Below are 25,030 nucleotides of genomic sequence, written 5' to 3' on the forward strand. Positions count from 1 at the left end.
TAACTTTCACTCTCAGTCTTAGCTAATGCCCACCTCACCATAGCTGCCTTCAGCAGAGAAAGGTTTTAGATGGTTACCCTCTAAAATCACATTTATATGCAGACCTTGTTCATTAGTCGCCCGTTATTGTTCATTTTAACTTAAGTCTCATATAATAATAATCTTATTTACTTATTCAATCTAAAATAGATAAACAGCCCACATCTAATGTATTTCTTAAATTTCTCTTCTTGCACAAAGTGCTAATGATTATTGCTGAGGGGAAGGCTAATAAATCCTCTGTGTACACTGTGTAACAAGTTAGTGTTCATGATATGTACGTCTACTTCAGATAAACTAAAGCTCATTTTAAAAAATACTAATAATAACAACCTTGTTTAACACTAACCTTATTATATGAAACAGCTTCACTATTTTGAGAACACATAAACAGTATTAAAAAAAAGAAAAACATCCTGATGACACAAAAACGATGTAATGGACATTGTGAGGACATTCTTCTTATTACCAGTTTATGACTCATAAAGTTGTTGTAAACAAAGAAAAAACTACTAATAAATAGCCAACTTTAGCAACATCATGAGTCACAATTCTAAACCAGCGTGCTCCGTCCTCGTCCGCCATAGTGCCCCCTGGAAATACTTCTGATGTAGTCTGATTTGTTTTTGTTTTTTTTATTATTATTCTTCATCCGCAGTGTTTTGTTTTGGGTTTTTTTTTTATTCTACTTATTTTAGAAAATTGGTGAAGATCTTTATATCCTCCTGTTTTGCCTGCTTGCTTGTGTCTACACAAGTTGCTGAGCTGGCGGTGCCGCCCCGAACAGTGCAATGCACAGTGCAGTGTGATAAAAGTGAACCTGATTGTTTTCTTGAAACAACATCATAAGTGCAAAAGCAACATGATAATAAGTTCTGATTGACGGGAACGTGTATAAATAAAACACACAAAACTCAAAAAGTAAACAATGCAAACACAATAGTGGACTGTTTTTTTTAACTTTTGGTTAAATAAATGAGCTCACTGTGAAATCTTAAACGTGTTTCTGAGATATGTTTCTCACCCCAACGGATTGTGGCAGATGGCCCCGCCCCTCCCTGAGCCTGGTTCTGCTGGAGGTTTCTTCCTGTTAAAAAGGAGTTTTTCCTTCCCACTGTCGCCAAAGTGCTGCTCATAGGGGGTCATGTGATTGTTGGGTTTTTCTCTGTGTGTATTGTTGTACGGTCTGTCGTACAATATAAAGCGCCTTGAGGTGACTGTTGTTGTGATTTGGCGCTGTGTAAATAATATTGAATTGAATTGAAATATGAATACAATTATGATCTTATTAGAAACCTAAAAATAAACATCCTGGTTAATTCATACTAAGCTGACTGATTTCAAACATTTCCTCCCTCCATACAAATTACTTAGTCCCAGTTCACAACAGCAGTCATCTCATGGTTTTGGGCTTAATGGGAATAAGAGCATAGAGATATAACAAACAGCTACAGGAGAAAGTGGACACAAGTTAATGTGATGGAACAGTGGCGTATAGATGCTTCCCCAACAGCCTGAGGTTGTAGCAGCATAACTAAGGCTTGGTTCAGGGTCACCTGAAGGAGCCCTCACTACAATCTTAAGCTGAAAGGAAACTTTTAAACCTGATCTTAAAAGGAGAGATGGTGTCTGTTTCATGAACTCAAAGTGAGAGCTGGCTACACAGGAGTGGAGCCTGATAGCCGAAAGCTCTGCCTATAAATTCAAATGAGAATATTTTGCTGATAAAAAATAACAGCAAAACATTTTGCTGTTTAGCGAGATCTTTATCAGTTCTCACTGCCTGTATATATATATACACATATATACATGTATATATGTGTATATATGTATATATTTTGATCTTACAATATGGGACTAAATGTAGTGTGTTAAACAGATTTATGCAGTACATTCTGATAAATTAATAAATTAGAAGCATTTGATGTATGTAGTTATATCTCATTCCTCAAATTTGCTCAATACTTGCAAGCATATGTTATTAATAGGAGACACGATGGTGTTTTTAATTTCTCTCAGATCAGATCATTTTAATCATTGCCTATTATAAATGACTTCTTCAATTTCTGTTCTAACCTTTTTGTCAGGGAGTATTTTAAAATCAAAGTGCTAAATATAAAGTGGTCCCTGTTCCAATGGAGGTGTTGACAGTAAACTTTTTCCCTGGGCAATTTCCCACATACAGAAATAGCCCTGGCTTCAAGTTTCAAGATAAAGTTTTACAATGCATAAGCTTCCAAGAAACAACTAAATTTCTTTATGAAAACCGTGTCAGCTTTCAGATATACAACAATCAATTGGTAAATGGTAAATGGCCTGCATTTGTATAGCGCTTTTCTAGTCCATAGGACCCCAAAGCGCTTTACACTACATTCAGTCATTCACCCATTCACACACACATTCACACAAATTAAATGCATCCTGTCATATGTAGAAATGTTTTTTCAAACATGCTTATATCTGTAATGGCTCGAGGGAGAATGCAGACAGAACAGTGTAATTTTTGCTTTCTTAGACAGTCTCTGCCACTGCATCACTCTGATTATTAGTACAAGAAGTCTCACATTTAAAGTGTCTTCCTTGTTTTGCATCCATTATTCAGCAGCCTAACTCTCCCCTGGACAATACAGAGTAAGTTCTGAGACCTTTAAATGAATCAAAAAGCTGGGCCAGTGTGTCTCATGCCTGCTCTTCTTGGAATAATTTCTGAGGTTCACCCACACACCCAAACCTCCACTCTCCCCACTCTTAAAATGATATATGGACCAGCCGCAGGCTTCAACAATTTTATTATATTTTTTATGTGATTAATTTGTAAAGGAGCCATTGTGTATATGTAAGGTTAGATACAGGCTTATCAGTGGGATAGCACACATGACAATGAGTGAAAGTGTGTATAGGCTGCCAGGAGATTGCAAAGGTGCTATAGATAGCTTAAATCCAATCCTCTTTTCTGCTGAGAGAATATAGTGATGAAAACTGAGATGGGCTGTGACAATTTCTGTGCTGCTCCTGTGAGACATTAAAAGAGGTGGGGATGCTTTAAAAGTGGTGTTTTCACCACATATAATAGTACTGATTTTTCACTCATTTTCAGGCAATTCTTTGTACCCGACCATTTTCACAGGAATGTTTTGTTTGTTAAACCACTTAAAATTCACTTATTTATCATTTAACCATTGACACAGTCAAATTTATTAGAGCTGTAGTCATAGGCATGAATGCCATTGTAGTTTAGGCATGTTTTAAAATGTTCTTATCCCAGTGTGGAAAGGTTGGGGCTTTGTGAAGCCGTTCCATAATGGTAGCTTGCTTCATCCATTCTAATGATTTATGTTTGTTGCAATACCCAAATGTGTCCAAGTTCCAGCTGTCTAGCTGTTGATTTGCGATGAAGTTGAAGAGTCTGGAGGTAGTCCTCCTTCTCCAGTACTGCACTCTGTGCAATGTTTAAGTACCAGTAGCAGCAAAACAACCCCAGAGCATGATGCTACTACCACCATGCTCAACAACTTTGTCTCATCTGACCATAAAACTTTTATCCAGGAGGAATTTGGTTTGTCTTTGCTAATTTCAGTCAAGCTCGAAGGTCTTCTTTTCTTGGTTGGCACCCTCTCTATGCTGTGTTCCAGCAGTTTCCAGTTGATGGCAGACTTCAGCCTTGTGGGTTCCGGGGTAATTCCTGAACATCCTAACCAATTTCCTCTCATCTGGGTATGACAATTTTTGTCTATCTCCAGACTAGGGGTGGGCGATATAAACGATATACGATAGAAACTATATCAATTTGGCCAACGATAGAGATTTTGACTATATTGCTCTATTGTGATAGCGCATGTTGATGATGTCATCAAGCTGCACCTGTTTTGGTCGAAAGCATCGCAGCGGCTACAACCATTATCATCTGCAAATTATGCCAGGCGACAGTCACAGCAAAGAGATGAAGCACTTTTGAAATATGGGGAAAGCCAAAAACTGCGCTTCCTCCACTTCCGTAACATTGATTCATTAATGTTGAATTCTCTCGCAGCTGCTCTATTCCCATGTTGTTGCAGTATATTAATAACTAACCTCGTATTGTGGATAAATAAACTCAGTTCTCCTGACTGAAGTTTGGCCCGTGTACAGCATCCTGCTATGCGATTGCATTTGTCCCTGACCACCAGAATCCCTCACGTTAACTTTTATCGAGTGGAAAAAAAGTTGGTGTTCATCCTCCGCTTCACTGTGCTAATGTTATGCTAACATAGCTGTGTCGCTAGCAATCACGTAGCACAACATTATATACCAGGTAATCCAACTTCAGTAACCCTGCAAACGCCACTGCTGTTTAGTTTTCTGTCTTCATTTATGTTGGAAGTGGTAGCAGAGCTGTACGTTTGAATTAGTTTCAAAAATCTCTCAGTCAGAACATGGTATGAAATGTTTAGGTGGAAACTAGCAAGCTAACTTCCTGTTAACTTCTAAAACTTAATTGTTACACCCGATAAAGCAGCAACGCTGATGATGTAATTAAAGATGAAAGACCGTTTTTAACTCTCAGTGTTCGTTTGACTTTGGGACCTGAAACGGACGGAGTTTTGGACCCAGATTACTCCGCGAAGCTCCTGACTACGGCAGCCGTAATGCTCTGACAATCCATCAAGCAGTGCAGCTTACCAAAGTTGTACTAAAACATTTTTAACAGATTTCTGCAGCCAAAATCGGTTCGAGGTCAGTAAGCACAACCAGAATTCATACATAAGGCACACTCTCGATTTTTGAGAAAATTAAAGGATTTTAAGTGTGCCTTATAGTGGAAAATACGTTATACAGAAGAAAAGAATATATCGTGATACATATCGTTACCGCACGTGCTTCAGATTATATCGCGATATGAATTTTAGGCGATATCGCCCAGCCCTACTCCAGACCTTGGCAAAGATGTGACACACCCAAATAACTTGAACTGATGATCCTGGAATGTGCAGTTGTTTAGAAATGGCTCCAACAGACCGTTCAAACTTATATAGTTTTCCTTTTTAGATTTTCACAGAGTTCTGTGGATTTTTTCATTTTTCTGTCTTCTGTCAGTCAAATACTTTTTATGTTGGCAAAAAGAAACTGACCGTTTTAATCAATCGTGATCACGAACAAGAAGGTAATAGGGTTTGGTCTTGTCAAGTTAAAAGACACTGTAGAACATAAGTGAATACATGTCTACTCCAGTGCAGTCTTTGCTATCCACAGGACAGATCAAGTTCCAGGCTATTTGAGGGTGATTTGTACTGTATAGGTTCAGTATGTGTTTTTAAAGGTGACAAATCGCAGAGTGAAATTCAGTGAAAATAAAGCGTGAAGCCTAGATTGTGGCTCTGGCTGTATGTTGAGCAATTATGGAAAGTAACACCTTGCAAGTGTAAAACAAGTTTGAGCACAGTGCCGTGACCTGAGAGTGCAATGAAATGGCAATTAAAGTAAGATGAGCCATTTAGCAATGTTCAGGAGCTGTGCAACAAAGCTCATTGCCGCTCCAGCATTATTGTCATTATTTTTTGGATGCAGTTTAGATTATCAGTGAACATGTAAAACTGGCTTTCCAGTGTCAAACATTTCAATTCTTTCATTGCACATTTAACAGAGCAGCAAAGAAGCAATTATATTCAGAGCTACAGGATGTACATGTTAAGAGTGCCGACGAGGAAAGTCTTGGAAAAGCTGATGTTAGTGAAGAGCACATCCAGGTGATTCTTCTTAAAAGAGTAATTACTCAAAGCTTGAGGAGGAGAGCATGAACTTCCGTAATGTAGCTAAGCGACTAGAAGATGATGAGGTCTTTCTGGTCTATCTTCACATCTTTTATCCTAACATGCTGATATCTTGCACTGCTCTTTCGAACCCCTCCACACAACTGTTATTTTATTACACTCCAATTGCACAAGTAATAAGTTAATGGGGGGTAATGAGCTCAAATACACCAAACTCTAATGGTATTCTACTGCTGTGATAAAGCAGTCATTTTAAATGTACGTTTCCTTGAGTGAAATTCGATGAACACAGCAGATTAATCATGACCAGTGTCAGTGTTTTAATCATGTAATGTAAAGTTTAAATTGCAGCCCCATGTGCAGCACTTAACGGGCCAATAACAAGTTGGGAGTTCAATATTTAGGAACTCTGTGAGAGGATGTAGCGTGCAGCCTTTGAGCAGGATTATTATTTGAAAAGGGCACAGAGTATATCTCTTTCTTCTCCTTGTTTTTGTGTTCTTTTCTGGGATCACGGGCGTTACTGAACCCGGTCTAAGAGTTGTTTTTAACTCTAGAGCACACAGAGGCTCTCTTGAGTACAGAGTCAGTGTTAGAAAATAACCCCCATCTATATGTTATAAAATATAAACAGACTTGAAATCATGAAGACGCCTGACTCATTTCTTTTTTTATTCAGCTAGCATGAAAAGTCAGTAAACGATTTCCTTTAGCCTGGCAGGTATTGACAGTTGACCTTTTCCATTAACAGTGGTGTATACGCCCAGGGCCTGTGCTCTTCACTTGCCTCCTATTGAGCATGAGGAGAGCATGTTGTACATGTTACCCCTGAGTAACCATCTAAATCAAAGGTGAGGCCCCATCAATCATACTGGATAAAGTCGAGGCCGACATTTCTCCCAGGAGCTGATAGCAGCACAAAAAGCACACAGGCCTCACTTATCAGGACAATGGCAACACAGAGCATGAGCATTGTACGAGTCCCACTGCTGAGGTATTGGACCTTCATATTCATGTAAGACACTGGTATTTTTTGTATCGAGTAGTCGGTTTTGCACCCTCTAAAATATTGCCTAGTGACTTAGTCTGATGCTATAGAAACTGTTTCAGATGGCTTTAGACATTCAACTTTTAAACAGCACAGATGGGCAATGCTGCATTTCATGCTATTAGAAGTTGCCCCAAATTGTTGCCTTAGGCCTGAGGACTAAGTGGATTTGGGCAAATTACAACCCAAGACACTCTGTGCTTTAGTAAATAATGGCAGTGCCAAGTGACAATTCATTAGACTAATCACTGATCTAATCACTTCTCATTTGGGTAGGGGATGTTATTCAGTCATTGGGACCAGTCTGATAAGTGTGAAAAACACTAATATAAACAGAGTCTATTAAGTCTAGACATCTGGAGTAATGACTCAAAGTTAACTTCAGTATTTACTTCTAGGGTGTCCTTTTCCACTGTGTAACCACACTGATAAGCCACGAGAATAAAAGAAACAGACTAATATTCTTTGGTCCTCAAAACAACTCAAACCTGTCTGGGTATGGACACGGTACTTTTGTGCTATCTGGCAATACGATGTTGTTAGCAGTCTCTGTGGGTTGAAGCTTCGATGTCCAGTCAGAAGTCGCTGGGTAACTGTGCCGTCTGTTTCTCTTATTTACTCATAAAACATGAGCAGAAATTGGAAACATGATAAGGGAGCAATTGCTTATTGAGAGCTTCAACACTTATGGTTGCATTCACGGCATCATATTTCTTTCCTTGGAATTTGATGACATCTGAGACTAAAATGGAACTGAACCCCAGTGTTCATCACAGGTTGCTTTCATTTTGTTGGCAGCTGGAAAATTACATATGTGCTAATTGTCTTACCAGTAAAATAGTCTTAGTGTATTTCTTCCAAGGCAAGTGTTAGCTAAGTGTCAGTCTTGCAAACTGACAAATAAAAGTAAGTTCTTGATTTAAAAAGTATTCTGTCACAGTCTGGCTGATCCATTTAGAAATGTATTTGACTGAAACCTAACAATTAAGTTCTGATTGAATTTTAAGTATGGTAACCATTTATTAGAAATCAAACTAATACAAACAAACAAATACTATATCCTTCATGTTTTTGATGAAATAATTTGCCATCTCCTCGGCTTATGTCTAAAAGTAGTAGCTTTAGGTTACTGGTTGGCCTCTTCAGTTTGTCTTGTTGCAAAATAAGAATTTCCAGAAGAAAAACAAAGAAAAACGACATTTTTAAAACTTGGTTTTGAAAAGAACTTTAGGGTCAGGAAGCATCATGCACATCAAGAAGGAGTCAAAAATCAATCCGAAATGAGTCATGCCGCAAGGTTTTAATGAGCTGACGGTGTCGGAGCGAGCCGGTGTTTTACACGCTGCGTCCTTATCAGTGTGTCAGAAACACATCCACTGACATGACGCACAGCAGTGAGCGCCATCGCTTTTTTTAGTAGCCATTTGGAGACTGGCTGCACTGTACTGAAACAACTGATTAAATATTCTGCTGCTGCAACGCTCTGAGGAATTTATTTTTCTGTTCTTTGTGAGATTTAAACAAAAATAGCAACCAAAAAAAAGACCACCTATGAATACATCATTAAAAATAAGAGATGATTAAGAGTGCTTCTCTGCAGAGGATTCATCTTTAGAATAGCTCTCCTGCAGTGAAATGGAAGGAGAGGGGCAGAGGGAAATTTCTAATGAATTAAACAAGGCTTGACTATAATGAAGACATGATTGAATCACTGGCTTTCTGCTTGCAGGAGAGTGCCTTTGCTTAGACGGCTACATGAAGGACCCGGTCCACAAGCACCTCTGCATCCGCAGTGAGTGGGGGCCCAATCAGGGGTAAGTTATGATAATCACCTCATAATGGTTTGTGATTGCTCATTACCATCCCAAAGTCAACAACAAAGGAATCACCCTACGCATCAAACCAAGTGGTATTAATTTGCCTGCAAGAATCAAAAGGAACAGTAATGTTGACAAGTACAGCTGATATTTTTGAACACATAAAAATTTCTAATGCAGGTAATTAGCTGTGCACATCGGCATGTACTGTAAAGAGATCATTTTTCTTTGTTGCTCGGGTATTTGTTTATAATCGATGTCATCGTCTGCCTGATACAATTCCTAGTTTTACAGTCCTCCGCTTGTCCCGAGGTCATGTCACTGCATAAAACAGATTAGATGTGTTATTATGCAGAATGTTCAGATTTACATTTCTACAGCTCTATTCTCTGACTTTATGTATCAACAAATCCTAAAGTCTGCTGTTCATAGGCACTTTCCCTAGCAGGGTCAAAATCTTACAATATTGCAGACAGAGAGCCAACAATTACCCCCCAGCGAACACAGATACCATAGGACTTACTGCCTGCTGTCGGCTGCTCTCAGTGGTCACTTACAGGCTTGGGAATACATCAATCGAGGGTCTCTCCAGCAGCTTCCACCTGTGGAAGTGAACAGCACGATTTTAGCACCTCAACCAAAAATCACAACTGCAGTAATAAATTGTACTGAAGTACAACATGGTTTTCTAAAGCCAAGCAAATTCATGTCTGTTCTGTGTTCAGTTTAGTTTTTAGGTGTAATTTCTTGCAGACTCAATGCAGCCACAGGCGGTGAAGTACCTGCTGTGACGAGTATTTTAACTGTTAGTATTAAGTTGGTATGTACCTCCGAACCCATAATATATCCAGTAATGTGGCTGCAATGACAGCTGCGTGACTTTTAGTACTATCTTTAAATCATTTTCGGCCATAGGTAGATTTGTTAATTTTCAGTGGCTTTAATGTGGTTTATGATCTCTGCGTCTTTTGACCTCAAAGTCACCAGTTCTGTAATGATTCCAAGTGATGACTCGATATTTTTTGGCCTTAAAAATGCTGTTTCAGGCTCTTCTCCAGGAAGTTATATTAACACTTAATTGAGTTCACATCTGCTTCTTTAAAAAGTCCTTGACCTTTGGCGAACACTGGTGCCACAGTGCTGGCCACTCGGTGACCGCTGTGCGTGTAAGTGTGCGTGTGAGGTGTTACTGGTTTAAACTGTCTCGTGGAGTTTTCTTGGTTTGTTCTGTGTGTGTTTTTATACCAAAACATATTGACTAGAGTGCTCATGACATTTCTTTTCTTAGAAAAAAGAAAGACATGCACTGACCACAGGGAGATATATTGTGAGAACGAGGGGACCCACTAAAGTTTAGCTCCAGAGCGATATGTCTGGGCAACAACTTGTTAACAAATGGTAACAATGAAGAGGTACCCCACTGTGACTTCTTTAGTTCTTGTGGACTGGTACTAGATTCTGCTGCACCTTGAAATCGTTCTACCAATCAGTGTGAAGAGTGAATGTGATGATGGCCTGAACAAGTCAAATCATACATCCCTAATCGATCACGTCGCCGGCAGGCATGTATTCTCTGTATCACACGCCAGCCTCAGTGCAAGTCGGAAATGTTTTCATCTTTGTCTGCATTTTATGAAACGTCAGAAATTTGCCCCCTTTGCCCATCTACGTAACTCTGCACCTCTTTATCTCATTTCCCTGGCGCTCTCCCTGAGTCCCTGTCACACCTGTGTAACTGAGTGAGCACCCTGGGGTGACTTAAATGTTTAATGACCACGGCCTATGGTGTGGATGCAGCTCTTCCTCAATGTTCTTTTTGCTTACAGTAGTGGTGGAGTTTGCTCAGAATGACATCGGTCCCCTGTCACTTCTCCCCCTTACGCTCTCACTTTGCAGACTGTTTAGTCCTGGAGCTGCCACTCCCCATTAATCTCCATCATTGCCCCTCCCTCGCTTCTGCCTCTTGGCATCTGTCTCCTCCCTTTGATGCCCCCACTCTCACTGGCTCCTTTGTGCACCCTCTCCATCACCTTCCGTCTCTCTCTCCTTTCACTTTGACCCTTTCTCCCATTCTGTCTCGCCCAGTCATCCTCTCTTATCCCCTCCCCTGGTAAATAGATATGAGTCAAAGTCACATTGCATGTCAGCTGCTGGAGAAACACATTTTTCAATCATTATGTTTACACGTAGTGCACACTGCAATGCTGGTTGTGATTTGTTGGGCTCTGCGAGGCGGGAAAAACTCAAAGTCACACACGGAAACATGGCTAGTGTTTCGATGTCTAGGGGGTTTAGATTAGGAGGATGGTACAATGAAAAATTTAACACTTCGCAGGCTTTGATTTTAACACACAGTTTTATTCTCTCTCACCTTTTTTCTGTTCCTCTGATCTATTCTTTTTTCTTTCCTCTTTTTCATGCCAGTCCCTGGCCTTACACCATCTTCCAGCGCGGTTTTGATCTTGTGATGGGAGAACAACCCTCTGATCGCATTTTCAGGTAAGGAGAACTTCACAAAACTTTGTTTTATCTGACTGCATTTTCTGTGGTGCTGCAGTCAAATAACTTGTTAGAATTCAGGTACAATAGCTTTGATTGTGTCTCTCCCTTATGATTAGGGGAGGATTTTGAGCTCCGGCTGCAGAATACCTTCTAACTCTGTCGGTTTTAAATGCACTATGAAAGGGAGCAAGAGGTTTGATTTTCAGATGGGAGAAACATCACATAAGCTGTTTGCTCTGCTGTTGAGAATTGATTTTTAAAACAATCTGAATGCTACACATTCATGAAATTGATTGGAAAAGTTAATTTAGTTGACCACTTCAGACAAGGTCTGAATTAATGCTTGATGCATATTTACCCTGCTGCTAAAAAATCACTTTAAAAAGGTTACAACGGAACAATGGCTGATGTTTCATTTGAATTGAAATTGAAAACACTGAACAAGTCAAGTGTGTGACAGAACAGTTTCTGTCCATGCTGACTCCATATTGCTTCTCAGGTCCATAAGTTCATAGTGTTTTGGGTTTTTTTGTAATTTTACGCCACCATTACAGAGTGGATCTTAAATCAAACCAAGAAGATGTGATTGAAGTGCAGACTTTGAGCTTTAGTTTAACAAAATTATTGCATCAACTGTTAAAGATTTTTATTTTATAAATTGTCTCCATTCATACAGGCTCAAGTTGTCAGGGCTCTGTGTGCGGGCAGGTAGAAATGTGGATCCAAATGCAGGACTCCGAGACGAAATGTAACTAAAACCACAGCTTTTATTGCTGGCATGAAACAAAAACCCAAACCAAACATGAAACCAAGCAGGCACACACAGGCAGGGTCTGAGGGTACGACGCGACACCGAGCATGGGAAAACACAGGGCTTAAATACACAGGGTAGTAATGAGGGAATGGGCCACAGAAGGGAGACACAGCTGGGGGAGATCAGGGCTAACGAGACGGGGGAAACAAAGCTGCACACACTAACATAAGACAAAGACTTTCACAATAAAACAGGAAACATGAATCACAACTCAGAGACACGGACTCAACACAGAGACAGAAAATGACACATGGAACTGAACTATACATGAAACCACAATTCCTAAAACATGGATAACAGATACATGAAACTCAAATAATAATCATCACAACCACAACAAGAGAACAAGAAAACAATCCATGATGCAAAATTACACCAAAACATAATAAACTCAAAATACGAACCATGACACAAGTGTAATTAGACAGTTGACTGTAAAGCGGTTTTGCAGCCATGTTGATTTGATCCCATCGTGTTGAACTCGTGGCATGTGGTAGCTTTTCACTGCAACTCTCGCTATTATACTCAAGAACAGGAAGGCCAGGTGACATTTGGGCTGAAAATCCTAGAGAAACATTGTCTGTTGCAGTGTTATGGCGTGGACACTGTTGTGGAAGTTTTCCATTTAATAAAGCCTGCAGACAAGCGGTGAGCGGTAGCTAGCATGTTTTAATCAAAAACAAACAATCTGCTGTGGTGCTAAATGACAAATATTGTTATTTTCCAAATACTTATGGGACTTTTGTAAATACCTTGCTATTTCTTCAGCAATTCTGCACTGATGAGCAACAAAGAGCAATAAAGAGTCTAAAAACAACACAAAAGACCTGAAAGACAAATTCGAGCATGCAGGATATTCACCTTTTATTTAGCATATATGACAGCACAAACTGCTAAGACAAATGACTTGCTAAGCACCAAACATATTTCCAAGTTACTAAAGAATCAGATATAGTTCACAGATGTCGGTTCAGATTGAATGAGCCCTGAAAAGCAAGTGAATGCTGGCCTTTTGTCAGATAAAGGTAGCTAATTTACAGCTGCTGTTATAAATTATTATGCTTTTAAGAACAGATGAATGTTACAAACACAGCGTTACAATATATATTTAATCTTTTCCCTTGTGTCTTATGACAGAGATCGTTGCTTTAGGCTTTTGCCTTGAAGAGAACATATAGCTGAGAGAAAATCATCAACATTCACAACAACACATCAGGGTATCGGGCCACTTGTCTGAGACCGAGGTATCTAACAATATTCTCAACTGCTTTTCTTGCCAAGTTCTCCGACTTGAGAAAGAGCAGATCTAAGAAGGAATGTGCCACTGCCTTCATTACAAGTTTCTGACTCCTTTCATGACAGCACAGCAGCAACAACAAGTTTGTGTGACTGCACAGTTGACGTGAACCGTTCTTATCATTGTTAGCATTGTCCCTATGCTGGGACACACATTCGAAGCTGGAATCACAGTAATATCTCCCGGAGATGCTTTGATGCATTTCCTTGCCTGCCAGCATGCTTTCTGCAGCAGGCTCCCCACCTTTATTACAACAATAGTTTAAAATCTCGTTGTCCTCTGGCGCCTTCAACACAGCCATCCATCCTAATTTAAACATTTTTAGCTTTAAACTTCCTCAAACGTCCCTGTTTGCTCCACACATTAGAAGAGACCTTGAATTTTGAGCAAGCACTCGCTGACCTGCGAAGCCGTCCTCTTGTTTCTTTGAACAGATATTACTGTTCAACACAAAAGCTAATTAGCTGAGTGAAATTGAAGCGCTATAGAGAGTAAAGCAAAGGAAACCCAACAACACAAACAAAATTCTTGCGTGTTGGAGGAGCTAAATGGTGAGAGTCAGCATTCGCAAACAGTGTTTCCTATTTGCACAGTATTAACCGCAGGGAGTTCCTCTGCGGACTGCAAACATGTTTTCCACTCAACAACCGTTTCCTCTCGGGGCCTCTTAGTGTTTTCCACCACCACTTTCTCTTAGGTTGGACCAAATAAGTCGTACAGTAGCACACAAGTCCCCAGTTGTCCATTATGAAGCTGCGCTCATTAAGTGGCTGCTAATTTGTCCTGCGGTCACCCATATACGTCATACCGCATCACAGGGAATTTCAGCACTCCTGCTATACACAGTCCCGCAGGAGAAATGTGAGGTAGCAACAGCGCAACAGTGTCTTGAAGCAATATGGAAATATTACTATTTTAATGGACTTCCATGTTATACTAACTTGCTACAGCCAAGTGTTTTGCAGTAAACAGGCAACAACACTTTGATCCACTCGAATCTTTTAAACTTTGGAACAAAGGGAGTAATTGTGTGGATATAATGAAGTGTTCCATTTCTATAGTGATTTAATCCTTCGCTTCTAAAAGCGACTGGTAATGCATGCAGCACCCACAATTCACTGCCCTTTCCTTATGCTACGTTAGCATTTTATTAAATGCAAATTGAACAATTGTAAATGAGGAAATATGTTTAGTCTGCAGAAAAATGCCTGTTAACTATTTAATCAACAAGTCCCCCCTTTTTGTATTACAAGTATCCATGAATTATTCATCAGCACTAATAATGCATTTGATGTTAATCAGCATGCGCTGTTTAACTAAAACTTGAAGCATTACATTTCATCTGCAGAGTGTTTAAAGACTGATGATGTCCATTAACTCACAAATAAAGAATTGTTTTAAAGCCCTTGTTCCAACCATCTGTTGTTTACAGATTTATGGCCCTGTTTTGTCTTGGGGGAAACTCTTATGGGCCCTTTTTTGCCCGGGTGCCTCATTTGCTATGCAGTCTGTCCATTAACTCGGTGCCCTTCTGCTCAAGTCAGAGTTATGCAAAAAGGATAACTTAGCTGAAAGGTAAAATAAATAACCTGTAACAAACACGATGCCATTAGTCAGAAACACTGACTGGTGGATTTCCAAGGTTTGTGAGAAATGCCCTGATGATGATGATGATGATACGAAGGTTAATGCAATTTGCCTTTGAGACTTCAAACTTGGGAACAAGTTTGACAACTCAGCATTAATAAGACATGCAGGGTTTAATGGGAGTCGTTTAAAAGTTCAGGGTCTGAAGTTTTAATCGTCCACTGAAAGTCTTTAGACACTGCATTTTCAGTTTGGGGCATTCTCCTCTGTTTCGTGTTTCCTTTAAGTTCCTCAACTTTAAAGTTGTGCAGTAATAAGTCACTGGGATAACCATTATATCCTCGATGTCTCTATTTAATCTTTAGTTTTCTATTCAGATTTTAATAAACCAACACAGCCCTCACTTCTGCAGTTCTTTTTAACTTTTTGTGCCTTTATACTTTTAACATTCACTAACTTTTTGATGCAGAACCTAAAAGACTACTGCTGCATCGAGTTCAGCCTAACCATGTAAATAAAAATTACAACCTTTTTTTCTGCTTAATGGTAAAAAAAAAAACAGCAAGAACCCAAATAAAAATATAAAGAATCACTTGACAATTCCAAAAATGACCACATAAGCTGTGTGTTAAGCTTTTAAACATTAGACAATAAACATGTCAGTAAAGACATATATAACTGGAATATTACTATTAAAAGTATAAAACCATGTTATTATCGCCTAATGTAGATGTCATGGTTTGCCAAGCGTGTAGATTAGAAAGGAGCCAAACGCAGACAATGGAGATGAATGTGGATGTTAACAGAGAATGAGCCTTTATTTATGGCTGAGCAGATGTTACAAATAAACGGCAAGGAAAACTAGAAAAGAACAAACAAAACCTATACTGGGAAAACTAGCCTGAAGCCTGAGGCATGGAGGGAATGACACACAGCAGCGATGCAGCAATGCAGACGATCCGACGACGCGCAAAGAGGGAAACGAGGAACCGGAGGGAGACACAGCGAGGGGAGCAAAAGTAGACACTCTGACATAGCACAAAGACTATCAAAGTAAAACAGGAAATACGACACGTATGTACAGTCACAGAGACACAAGACCAGGACGCAGAGGCACAGACTGGACGCTGAACAGAGGGAGCACAGAATCCAAACCTAAGAACAAAACTCTTAAGAAGAATTAAACACCAGATAATAATAATCAAAACAGCACAACCAGAGAATCGGATCATAAACCATAATACACAATAATACCAAAACCCACGAAACTCAGAATGCTGGATCAAGCTGACCCAGAACCATGACTGTAGATCTTTAACTTCTTGATTTTGTTCTTTGCTTGGAAATAACAGTTCACTCAAATTCACTATTGATGTTTGTGCTGCTGAAGTTTCATATACTGTAAATATTTATCCCTCAGTTGTTGTAAAAGTCACATTTGCAGGACTAGAAGCCTAAAACCAAATAACACCTTACAAATACGATCATACATGCAAAGTAAGGCTTGCACACCTTCGTAGACACAAATCAAAAAAGACATTGCAGTTGCCATTCATGAACTACTTAGTAATATGTTTAACTGTAGTAACCTTTCGCCATTCAACACTTCACAGAAACAGGATTTCAACTGCTGTCAGTTCAAATAACTCTCACGACTTTTAGTCACAATTCAAAAAAGTAGTATTCTCTACATTTGTTTTTCTATGTAAAGAAACAGCATTTATGAGATCATCATCATATTATTATTACTGTTATTATTATTTACTTTTATTATTCTTAGGTATTTTGTCTCATATATATGATTAGACCGCTGTTTTGCCAAAATTTGAAATAATGATGTCATTGTAAGTAGAACCTGTTACAGGGCAAAACCAACATGATGAACGCCGGCTAAACTCTGTTTTTGTTGACAAAATAAACCCATTTCAAAGGACACGCTGTGCTTGCTTGATAATTATCATAGGTGTAATGAAGAACACTAATCAGCTCTTCATCATTGCATCTGTTAATAGGCGGGATATATCAGGGAGCAAGTGAACATTTTGTTTCTTTGCAAACAGTTTCGCCTAGCAAAAGTCAGCAACTTCCAGCAGCCTCTCGCCAACTGGTTGGGTAATTTCCTAGCAGCTGGAAGTTGAAAGGGGCTGCCAACAGTCTTAATGATCTATTTTCCCCCGAAAAGCCTAAACCTACAACCCTACCTTACACTCTCATCTACTTTTCTTGTCCTCTTGCAGATTCACGTACACCCTAGGAGAAGGGATGTGGCTGCCATTAAGTAAAAGCTTTGTCATCCCCCCTGCTGAGCTCGCCATCAACCCATCAGCCAAATGCAAGACAGACATGACAGTCATGGAGGATGCGGTAGATGTAAGGTGAGAGACATTTTCTGCACTGCACTTTTCTTCAGTGTTACTTTGGGAGTCATGACAGTCCAACTAAAAAGAAATAAAAGGAGTCATGGAGCAGTGAAGCAGGGTAGGATTTTGCTGACCGCTGCACCAAGCTGAAAAGTACCTGAAGGAGTTTCTTCTTAATGCTGCACTTGAAGGATTGCAAAGACTTTCTGTCGACTCTAGTAAAAACAGATTTTTATTATTATCTCTCATCAACTCTCTGACATGTTTTGTATCCTCACGTAATCAGCATTTGTTTTTATTCGTTGCTGTTGCTGTGAGTTTTAATCAGGCCTCTGAGGATTTTGCCGAGGTGGTCGTGATTCAGAGGGCAATGCAATTCTGCAGTCTAACACAAAAACATTTATGAATAAAGGAAAAAATGCCAGAGTTTAAAAAGAAAGAATTGCTTGGCAGTTCAAAGCCACTGAGAGCGTTTGAATTGTTAAATGGTTCATAAGTCCAAAGAAAATCTACTGTGTGTGCAGTGACTGTGGGCTGCAGAGAGAGCTGTAAATGAGCCAAAACAGTGCTGCAGAGTTAAACCGGGCTCAACTGATGACATGTATTACACAGTGGAAGCAATGCCCCTGAGCATTCTCTTTATGTCTAATGAGAAATGGACAGACATGCTACTTGGGGTTGGGGGTTAAATCGAGAACATACCCACCCAACCCATAAAAGGTGATTTTTAAGGTAGTGCTGAAGAATTTGTGTTATTTCGACAGTCACTGACACGGCAAGCAGGAAACATGTCTCACTGGCTTGTTATCTTGACCATCTACAACAGCTGTGGATTAACAACCACGATGATCCTACTCTGGTCCAGATCACTGGAGATGTGTGCAGCAATGTAATCTGTCCGGGACACAAAGCAAAAACCAAATCATTGGATCCAGTATATGCTCTAGCTAGCTTTTAGCAAGTTAGCTAGTGGTGCAAATGAGCACAGACACATGAGCGTATCTGAAAGAGCTCTCTCTCAGAGTGTGGTTTGTGCTTCACTTAAAAATCACATTAACTTCCAGACTGATGGAATAAGATGGATAAGAAAACATCTCAATGTTTATTTAAAATATGCTTTTATTTTGTGTGTAGTGTAGGTTGGGTACTGTTCTGTTCAAAAATGCTTACTGGCAAACAGATTTTCACTGGAGACATGGGACGGGTGTGTGCAGTCATTCTGTGCTTTTTATAGGCAACTTTGGGGTGGAGCTAAAGGTAACCATGCTGGATCAGAGGTTTAGTCCAGAAAGAGATGTCTACATAACAAGGAAGCCATGTGTTTATAAAAAACAGAAGTTAGACTCCTATAATAAAATAAATATAGTGGAGCAGACTATTTCTGTTATAGTCTGTGTTTCTAACTAATTAAAATAAATCCAATTATCAAATTTACATTTTTCCGTATGCCTGAGCCTTCAGCGTTTATGTTTATGCTTCATTGACCAGCCAAAATACGAGGCTCTCTGTTCAACACGTTCTCATCCCAAAACGTGACAAATCGTCGGTATGTTACGCAGTGGGAATGAGAATGCTCTATATGATCAGTTATGTCCCATTTAATTACATTTATTTAAGTTACTTAAATTAGTCAGGGGTATGCTCAAATATGACCAGTACAGGGCAGAATTTCACAGCATCTTTCAGTATCTAGTGAACTCTTTTGGTCATTTCTTTGTTTGATTTAGTTTTTTGGTGGATAAATAAGGAACCTGAGAAAAGTTTCCACCAGTGTCCTGAAGTTAGTGACCTTTGGTGCTCTGTTTTGTCCAGATAAAATTTATTGTGCATTGAAGACCCCAACATAACACATCCTCTTCTCTGAAAATGAAAACGACTAAAACTTTTAAATGTTCAAAATTATTTCAGATTAATTTTCTGAGAGTCGTAATTGTGTGAAGAACAGAGCAGCACCGATTAGTCTGGTAATTTCAGAGCAGTTAATGGCAACGAAAAATCTTTTCTGCTGGAACACTTGTTTTGTTTTTAATTATTTAACGTGTTTTCCAGAGAAAGAAAGAAAGTGAGAGACAGAAAGAGACAGTAGTACAAGCAGTGCTTGTCATAAGTGATATATTATGGATGAGCCCTTTAGATTCACACTTTACATTCCAAAACAAAAACACAGTAACCTTTTTGCACGTGTCTAAAGTCTAAATATTTACTCTAAAAGATCCCTGGTCCTCTTAGACATATGACACAAAGACAAGAGTTTAGGTAATAATATATTTTTAATTCTTTTGGTGCACGGATAAAAAATATCCACATAAGACTGAATCAACAGTAATATCAACAGTATTACTGATCAGGTTTCTGTAAGATCATCTCTGTAGACCTCGAGCATAAAGACTGCTGCTCACTTCTACTTGAAGGACAGACCAGTAATTAGTTTGATGCAGAACCGACTTTGCTTGTTGGTGGAAAGCTTTAAGATTCACCCAGATTAACAGTTAACATGATTTATTATGTTTTAGAAAAAAATATGTCGGAACAGGATTAGTTTGTAGAGAAGAGGTCGGTCCTTTAGTGTCTGCTGAAACATTCAGTGTCAACAAGTTAGTGTGTAACAGTGTAAAGCGCTGCTCTGTTTTACTTATTTTCCCTGTGATATTATACCAGGTAAAGTTCGACTCACCAGGTGATTATCAGCATTTTTGTGAAGCCTCATAAACACAGAGGGAGCTTTTTTTACATTTGAATCCCAAAGAGTTCAGAAATGTAAAGAAAAACTGATTAATTTCATTCATGAAAACACCTCCAGACATGTTTCTGTGTATCATAGTTATAGGGTACATTTGTTATTGATTGCATAAAATATCAACTCATTATTGATAAACAGGGCCAACTAGATTTCGGCATAAAATAAAATTGTGGCTGGATATGAAGGGTGTTCATCTAAGATGACAGGGATTATGGATTAGCCCTCAGGTGATTTAGTCATCTGATATACTGCTCTTAAATTAATGAGACATCCACGAAGGCAGCTGCCCACCTGATGACCCATGCTGAATGAATGATGTGTCATCTGTGATCGCTGTCAAGCCACTTCCTAAAGGAAAAGAAAATCACAAAGGTGTCAATCTGGAGTTAAAACAGAAGATGTCAGTAGATTTTATTCTGCAAGGACCATGAATGCCTGAACTGAATCGCTTTGCAGTTTAACAGCAGTTGTATCGGTTACCTTCTGGATGAAAGTGGTTGAGCAGCAGGCTGAATGGCAGGAAGACAGATAGAAATTGACACCCCTGGGCTACTCTACTGTCACTAAAAAGAATACAGTGAAAAAGTTTGGCTTCTGCGTTCCTATACATGTGAATGGAAAACCATACATCTGTCAAACAGTAAGAGAATAACAACTTTAGATGACAGAAGACATTTATAACACAATCCTTACTTGCATGAGTTGGTCTATAGTGCTCTTTGTCAAATGCAGTGTCATTTTTTTAGCCTGAAATTGAATGACTTTGATTCAAAATACACAAAATTGAAAATATTTACCACATTTAAACATGTTTAACTGTGAAGCTCTACATGTAGATGTTTTATGGGACAGTGGTGACAGAGTTGAAGGGACCCTTGACACTGTCACAAGAACAACATTTGTCAGATTCCCACTAAAGCAGGCAATGACCTGGGGGACACCAAGGTGTTCCCAAGACAACGGGCATATATAAACTCTCCGGGCTGCCATGGGCCACCTCTGGGGTCTCCCTCTGTGGTCCTGGTAGGACATGCCCAAAAGACCTCACTTGCCTGATGTGGGAATGGGGAAAGGCCATTTATTAAATCTGTCAGCCACTGAGGTTGATGAATTTTCACGCTTAGTGATTTCTTTTTTAAATAGAAGCAAAGTCATTTGACTTGGTTCATTATACTGATGTGGCTCTGAGAGGATTGTTGTGATTATTTATCATATTGTTTCAATGAATTTCACACTGAACAAGAAAAAGGATTAATTATCGGGAGAAAATATTTGGGTGTTTGTTGCAGGCATACAAAACCAATTTGATGAAAGCGACGTATAGACACATACGAATGTAAGACTCCAGCTGTGAGTGTTTTACTAACTAAAAGTGCTGCCTGAGCCACAGCTGGTTGAAAGGATTAGTTATCAGAACAGGAAGTGGACATATGTATATTTTTAGCTTGTTACTGACAGAAATGATGATATGATGTCGGAGTTCAGTGTTGTTTAGTGTTAGACTTTATTGTCAGCGCTGGAAGCAGCATCTATATGCAGTGAGATGAAATGCAGAAATGTGGGGGACACAGTATTCCTGCATTTCTTTGGCACTTTGAGAAGTACTTTCAGAAGTATTTTACACAGTTGTTTGTTTAAAAGTTTTTTTTAAATGCCTGAAAAATATGGATAAAGAGAAGAATAAGGTGCAGAGATGTAGGTATAGAGCTCAGAAATTCTGTCACCAGGTTACTCTGAGTATTTTTCATTTAAAGCAATATTGTAGGAACCACCATTTCTCATCAAATTGGCTGCGGTAGCAGAAACTATGGGAAGGTTTTGTACACCGCTGAACACCTCTAAGGAATTATTTGTCACCAGCTCAGCAGTTATCTTTCTTCATTCAGCCGCTCACATTTACAATTAATGTATTCATGTTTAGCCTCTTTACGTCCCTTTGCTATGTTTACATTCTTTAATTGTATCTCACTCTTCAGCATTTCATTTTCATTTGGCAGTTTATTGCTGTGTAAATGTGTCATTTCTCTGATCCGATGAAGGCTCCTCTCAGCTTCCCCAGACGCCAAGGGAACAATGTTAGCACCTTCTTGAACATGGTCAAAGGAGCTTGCAAAGAAAAGCGTCTGGACTTCTTTAAGTTGCTTGAAGACGTTTCACCTCTCATCCGAGAAGCTTCTTCAGTTCTAAGGTCAAATGGTGGAGAGTCCCAGATATAAACCTAGTGGGAGTAACCCCCCACAGAGGGACAAAAGGACCCCCTGATGATCCTCTAATCGCCTGAGCCAAGGTGTGAAACTGGGTGTGGGTCCCAATCAGCCAGAGTTTCGGGTGTGTTCATTGTGAAACCTGGCCCCACCTTATCATGCGAATTCCTGAGGTCAGCTGGCCCAGGATGTGAGTGGGCGTTAAGGCGTCTGGGGAGGGATCTCAAAACTGGATTATAGATGACAGAGAGTTGGTGTCGTAAACCACCGCCTCTGTTCAAAGATGGTCGCTCACAGTGGACATAGATGCTTCTTTCACTCCTCTTTCAAACCATCTGTCCTCTCTGTCCAAAATGTGAACATTGGCATCCTCAAAGAGTGTCCTTTATCCTTAAGATGCAGATGGACTGCTGAGTCTTGTCCTGTGGAGGTGGCTCTTCTGTGTTGTGCCATGCACTTGTGAAGTGGCTGTTTGGTCTCTCCAATGTAGAGGTCTGAGCATTCCTCGCTGCACTGTACAGCATACACCACATTGTTAAGTCTGTGTTTTGGCGTTTTGTCTTTCGGGTGAACCAGTTTCTGTCTGAGCGTGTTGCTGGGTCTGAAATACACTGGGATGTCATGCTTGGAGAAAACTCTCCTGAGTTTCTCTGATACACCGGCTACATAGGGGATGACAATGTTGTTGCATCTGTCCTTCTTATCCTCCCTCGCTGGTGTCTGGTCTTCTTTTCTGTGCCTCTTTGCTGACTTTAAGAACGCCCATTTAGGATAGCGTTTTGAGTGCTTCCTTTACATGTGTGTGTTCCTTCTTTTTTCCTTCAGGCTTAGAGGGAACATGTTCTGCCCGGTGGTGTAGGGTCCTAATTACTCCAAGTTTGTGTTCCAAAGGGTGATGGGAGTCAAAGAGGAGGTACTGGTCCGTGTGTGTGGGCTTCCGATAAACTTCGATGTTGAGTTTGCCGTTCTCTTCAATGTGCGCAGTGAAGGATTCCACTTCTTGTGTCTTGATTTTGACCCAGGTGTCGTCCACATATCTGTACCAGTGGCTGGGTACTCTTCCTTTGAAAGAGCCAAGAGCCTTCCTTTCCACTTCCTCCATGTAAAGGTTGACTACAATAGGTGACACGGGGGAGCCCATGGCACAGCCATGTTTGCACACTGTTAGACCTCTGCCTCACCACTACATATTTCAAATACAACGAAGGCTTTTACAGACAAAAACATGGCTGTGCCATGGGCTCCCCCGTGTCACCTATTGTAGTCAACCTTTACATGGAGGAAGTGGAAAGGAAGGCTCTTGGCTCTTTCAAAGGAAGAGTACCCAGCCACTGGTACAGATATGTGGACGACACCTGAGTCAAAATCAAGACACAAGAAGTGGAATCCTTCACTGCGCACATTAACGCTGTGGATAAAAACATCAAGTTCACCAGGGAAGACACAAAGGACAACTGTCTGCCTTTCCTGGACTGCGCTGTGCACATTGAAGAGAACGGCAACCTCAACATCGAAGTTTACCGGAAGCCCACACACACGGACCAGTACCTCCTCTTTGACTCCCATCACCCTTTGGAACACAAACTTGGAGTAATCAGGACCCTACACCACCGGGCAGAACACACACATGTAAAGGAAGCACTCAAAACGTGCGGCTATCCTAAATGGGCGTTCTTAAAGTCAGCAAAGAGGCACAGAAAAGAAGACCAGACACCAGCGAGGGAGGATAAGAAGGACAGACGCAACAACATTGTCATCCCCTATGTAGCCGGTGTATCAGAGAAACTCAGGAGAGTTTTCTCCAAGCATGACATCCCAGTGTATTTCAGACCCAGCAACACGCTCAGACAGAAACTGGTTCACCCGAAAGACCAAACGCCAAAACACAAACTTAACAACGTGGTGTTTGCTGTACAGTGCAGCGAGGAATGCCCAGACCTCTACATCGGAGAGACCAAACAGCCACTTCACAAGCGCATGGCACAACACAGAAGAGCCACCTCCACAGGACAAGACTCAGCAGTCCATCTGCATCTAAAGGTCAAAGGTCACTCTTTCGAGGATGCCAATGTTCACATTTTGGACAGAGAGGACAGATGGTTTGAAAGAGGAGTGAAAGAAGCATCTATGTCCACTGTGAGCGACCATCTTTGAACAGAGGCGGGGTTTACGACACCAACTCTCTGCCATCTATATTCCAGTTTTGAGATCCCTTCCCAGACGCCTTAACGCCCACTCACATCCTGGGCCAGCTGACCTCAGGAATTCGCATGATAAGGTGGGGCCAGGTTTCACAATGAACACACCCGAAACTCTGGCTGATTGGGACCCACGCCCAGTTTCCCACCTTGACTCAGGCGATTAGAGGATCATCAGGGGGTCCTTTTGTCCCTCTGTGGGGGGTCACTCCCACTAGGTTTATATCTGGGACTCTCCACCATTTGACCTCAGAACTGAAGAAGCTTCTCGGATGAGAGGTGAAACGTCTTCAAGCAACTTAAAGAAGTCCAGACGCTTTTCTTTGCAAGCTCCTTTGACTACGATGACCTGGATGACTGAGAACCTTCACAGACTTCTTGAACATGCTGTTGCACTCTTTTGAACTGTGTTCAAATGTGTTTGATTATAAATTTGTCAATATGTCATGTTCATATTGATTAGCTGGCGTCATAATTAAAATGACTGGATGAAAAATCAGTAAGAATTTTGGAAATACTTTATTATTTATATGTGTTTGCATTGTTTTGAGATGTTATTCCCAAAAACGTATGTATTTCTATGTGTGTTGTATGAGAGCCAATCAGCTGTCATTGTAATTGTCACTGTATCAATGATATTAGGAAGTCATATTCAGAAAGACGCTATATTTTTCCTT

At 40.1% G+C, this 25,030-nt stretch overlaps 1 protein-coding gene across 8 annotated transcripts in view; it reads left to right on the top strand.

Annotated features, from left to right (window-relative positions):
* The window catches only part of astn1 (astrotactin 1), a 494,478-nt gene that overhangs the window by 196,696 nt on the left and 272,752 nt on the right, over window positions 1-25,030 (top strand). For all 8 annotated transcript variants that reach the window (XM_024806023.2, XM_024806024.2, XM_024806026.2 and 5 more), the window contains 3 exons: window positions 8,564-8,648; window positions 11,076-11,150; window positions 17,089-17,226. In XM_024806023.2, coding sequence (XP_024661791.1) covers window positions 8,564-8,648; window positions 11,076-11,150; window positions 17,089-17,226 — 298 coding nt within the window. The remainder of the gene's footprint in view (window positions 1-8,563; window positions 8,649-11,075; window positions 11,151-17,088; window positions 17,227-25,030) is intronic.

Source organism: Maylandia zebra, linkage group LG18 (assembly GCF_041146795.1).
Source record: "Maylandia zebra isolate NMK-2024a linkage group LG18, Mzebra_GT3a, whole genome shotgun sequence".
Taxonomy (NCBI): Eukaryota; Metazoa; Chordata; class Actinopteri; order Cichliformes; family Cichlidae; genus Maylandia; species Maylandia zebra.